We start from the raw sequence: 2,611 nt of genomic DNA on the forward strand, positions 1-2,611 counted from the left end.
TCTACCTAAAGACGATCTGTCCAGTTAGTGTCTGGTGTTTGTCATCCATAATTGCCGGTCTCAGTAACGCTCCTCGAGTCTCTTGTTATTGCTTAATTAAGCTACACATTTCAGCTATATATATTTCCATTTTCTTAATTAGTCTCGGAACAAAATGTTCACCTCTAGTCCTCATCTGTCAGCATTTACAGCTTAGCTCGAGATTTAAACTGTAGATCGTCTGATCAGGCGGTCAGGTCAGTATCTGTATTACTATATAATATATACTCAGGTTGACATGCCTGACACGTGAGGCAAGCAAGGATGGTCATGCTTTAGAGCTAATAGCGTTTAACCTTCTCTACTAACACTTTCTGATGAGTGCAATAGATACTCTATTTACTCATTCTGTCAGCTCGACCGGATCGATCTACACGACTGACACTTGTAATGATTTCTATCCTGGACTCTAACTGAAAATGATAGCTCTTCATCTCTCAAGACTGTTCTGCTAGGTCAGGATTGTACTACTATCTTGGAGCTATCTACTCAGTTCTTTCCCGGCCATGGATATTACACTCGTCACGAGCTCTACCTGTTTCGAAACTGAACTGTCCCACTATAAAAGGCCTAAGCTAGTTGAACAAGAAATGCCAAAACCTAATTGGCCTCACCGACTCGTGGCGTCTGTCGGCATGATTTGAATCACTTGCATCAAGTACCGAGATGAACTGCACCAGAGAAGGGATCGTCGAGGAATCCTCGAATTGGGCTAGCTGTGTGTTCGTAGCGACGGTGAGACAGCTTAATGAGTACTACTTCTGTAGAAGCGTAACAAAACGAAACGACGACGCATCAGTCATGCATTTGCGTCTGCAGTGTCAAATGACCAGTTGTCAATAGTAACTACAAAGAACACATGTTGGACGATCCAAAATGTTTCGAGCAGCAGCTTATTCCATCGAGGCGATACATACGGAGCTAGCTAGCTTAGCTTGCATGTAGGCGCCTACTTCACATGGCCGAGCATCATGTGCTCATGGCGCAACAGGAACATACTTTTGTTTGTCTCATGCCTCACTCTATATAGCTACCATCAAAATGGATTTTTTTTTTCCCACACGGCAAGCTCACAACATTACACATGTGAGAAACACCTCCTAAAACACTTAATCTATAGTACCTAGCTTTATCAAAGTAGCTCAACACAGCTCAGAAGGGATAGACATAGAACAGAAGTAAGAACAGATAGAAAGGTGTGAGGTAGAGAAGATTAGGTCAAAGAAAAGATGTATCGTAGAGTTGGGTCTTACAAGGTCAAGAAAAGGTCTTGCAAGGTCAAGAAGACCTGATCTTGCGAAACCACAAGCATCACGATATGGAGAATATGAGGAAGGATAAAGATGGTGGCTGAAAAGCTCAATTAGGATAACGCCGTGCTGATGCTAGGCATGAAGCATCAGCTGAACTGCTGCTCTCGGCGTCCAAACCAGACGCTCTCCAGCCTCATCATGCCAAGCGGACACCTCCTGTTCACGGGGCTTGGTCACAGAGCTCCTCTCCGTCTGATGAGAGAACAGGATGCGTATACCATGAGTGCGAGAAGAAGGCTGCCATTCATGAAAGGAACCTCTTGAGCTTACCACAACGTTGCTGTGCTTCATCGTGCCTTCCATCTGACTCCTAGCTCTGCGCGAGATAACACCGCGAGAAAGCGGCATCAAACATTAGCAGTGCGGCCGGCACACACAAACTGGAAGAAAGTATAGTAGGCTGTGAAGCTCGGAACGAGGAAGAGAGACCGCACACACACCGATCGAGCTTGCCACCAGCCGGCCGGCCAGCGGCAGGAAGGAGAACGAAACCGCCCAGCTTCTCCCAAAAGTGTAGGTCACCTCTGTGTCTGTTTGTGTGGTAGTGCACGGGTGCTGCGGCTGCGGTGAATAAAAAGGCCAAGGAAACGGAGGGGAGGGAGAGAGAGACGGAGATAGCAGGCTCAGGACTCAGGTGGCGCCGGACATGGAGACTTGGCAGTGTGTGTATGCAGAAGCTGCAGCAGATGGAGATTTGGGGTCAGGAAATCTTTTGGGGGAGTTAAAAGGAGATAAATCTCTTCAGGCTTTTTCAAGAGATCGATGCGCTATAGCTAGCTGGCTTGGGTCTAGTGCTCTAGGGTATATAGCGAGTGAGCTTGCGCCAGGCGGTCAGCGTCCGGGGAGATTGGGAGAGAAGCAATGCAGCTTGTCTAGATGTCTACTTCGACTCCTCCTTCTGTTTAGTGGTGATACTACTGTTTATCACTGTAGCAAAGGAGTCATTTTGCTTTTCCGAGACAGCCTCATCGATCTTGAGAATGCAAACAAGTCATGGAATGACGTATCACGATGACGCAGTTGTGCATGTATATATACCCCGGGATTACATTTTTTTGTTTTGATTTTTCGAAAGAAAACATATCTCATGCACATGAACATTTAGTATACATGAATTAATAAAGTTCACAAAAAAATATACATATTCTTTCCAAAGACAAAATTCATATATATTCGTATTACATAAAGAGTAATAAAAAGACAAAATTTGTGACAAATTTAAAATAGAAAATAGTCTAAAATCTTCTCTTTTTATTACA

General features: G+C 44.7%; 1 protein-coding gene across 2 annotated transcripts; it reads right to left on the reverse strand.

The window, feature by feature from the left end:
• Positions 1 to 901: 901 nt before the first annotated feature.
• LOC103639206 (uncharacterized) lies at positions 902 to 2,102 on the reverse strand. 2 transcript variants are annotated; one of them, XM_035962401.1, is made up of 3 exons: positions 1,791 to 2,102; positions 1,623 to 1,668; positions 902 to 1,544 (listed from the first exon to the last, which is right to left on the reverse strand). In XM_035962401.1, the coding sequence occupies exons 2-3, from the start codon at positions 1,653 to 1,655 to the stop codon at positions 1,425 to 1,427; spliced, it is 153 nt and encodes a 50-aa protein (XP_035818294.1). In that variant the 5' UTR covers positions 1,656 to 1,668; positions 1,791 to 2,102; the 3' UTR covers positions 902 to 1,424. The 2 variants fall into 2 exon arrangements, with proteins under 2 accessions (XP_035818294.1, NP_001315512.1); NM_001328583.1 differs by having other exon boundaries at positions 1,087 to 1,544; positions 1,793 to 1,972.
• Positions 2,103 to 2,611: the final 509 nt, after the last annotated feature.

Source organism: Zea mays, chromosome 9 (assembly GCF_902167145.1).
Source record: "Zea mays cultivar B73 chromosome 9, Zm-B73-REFERENCE-NAM-5.0, whole genome shotgun sequence".
Taxonomy (NCBI): domain Eukaryota; kingdom Viridiplantae; phylum Streptophyta; class Magnoliopsida; order Poales; family Poaceae; genus Zea; species Zea mays.

Coding starts and splice junctions, on each gene's coding strand:
- LOC103639206 (XM_035962401.1), bottom strand. CDS start 1,655: ATGGAAGGCACGATGAAGCACAGCAACGTTGTG. Junction 1,545..1,622: donor TGAAGCACAGCAACGTTGTG/GTAAGCTCAAGA, acceptor TTCTCTCATCAG/ACGGAGAGGAGCTCTGTGAC.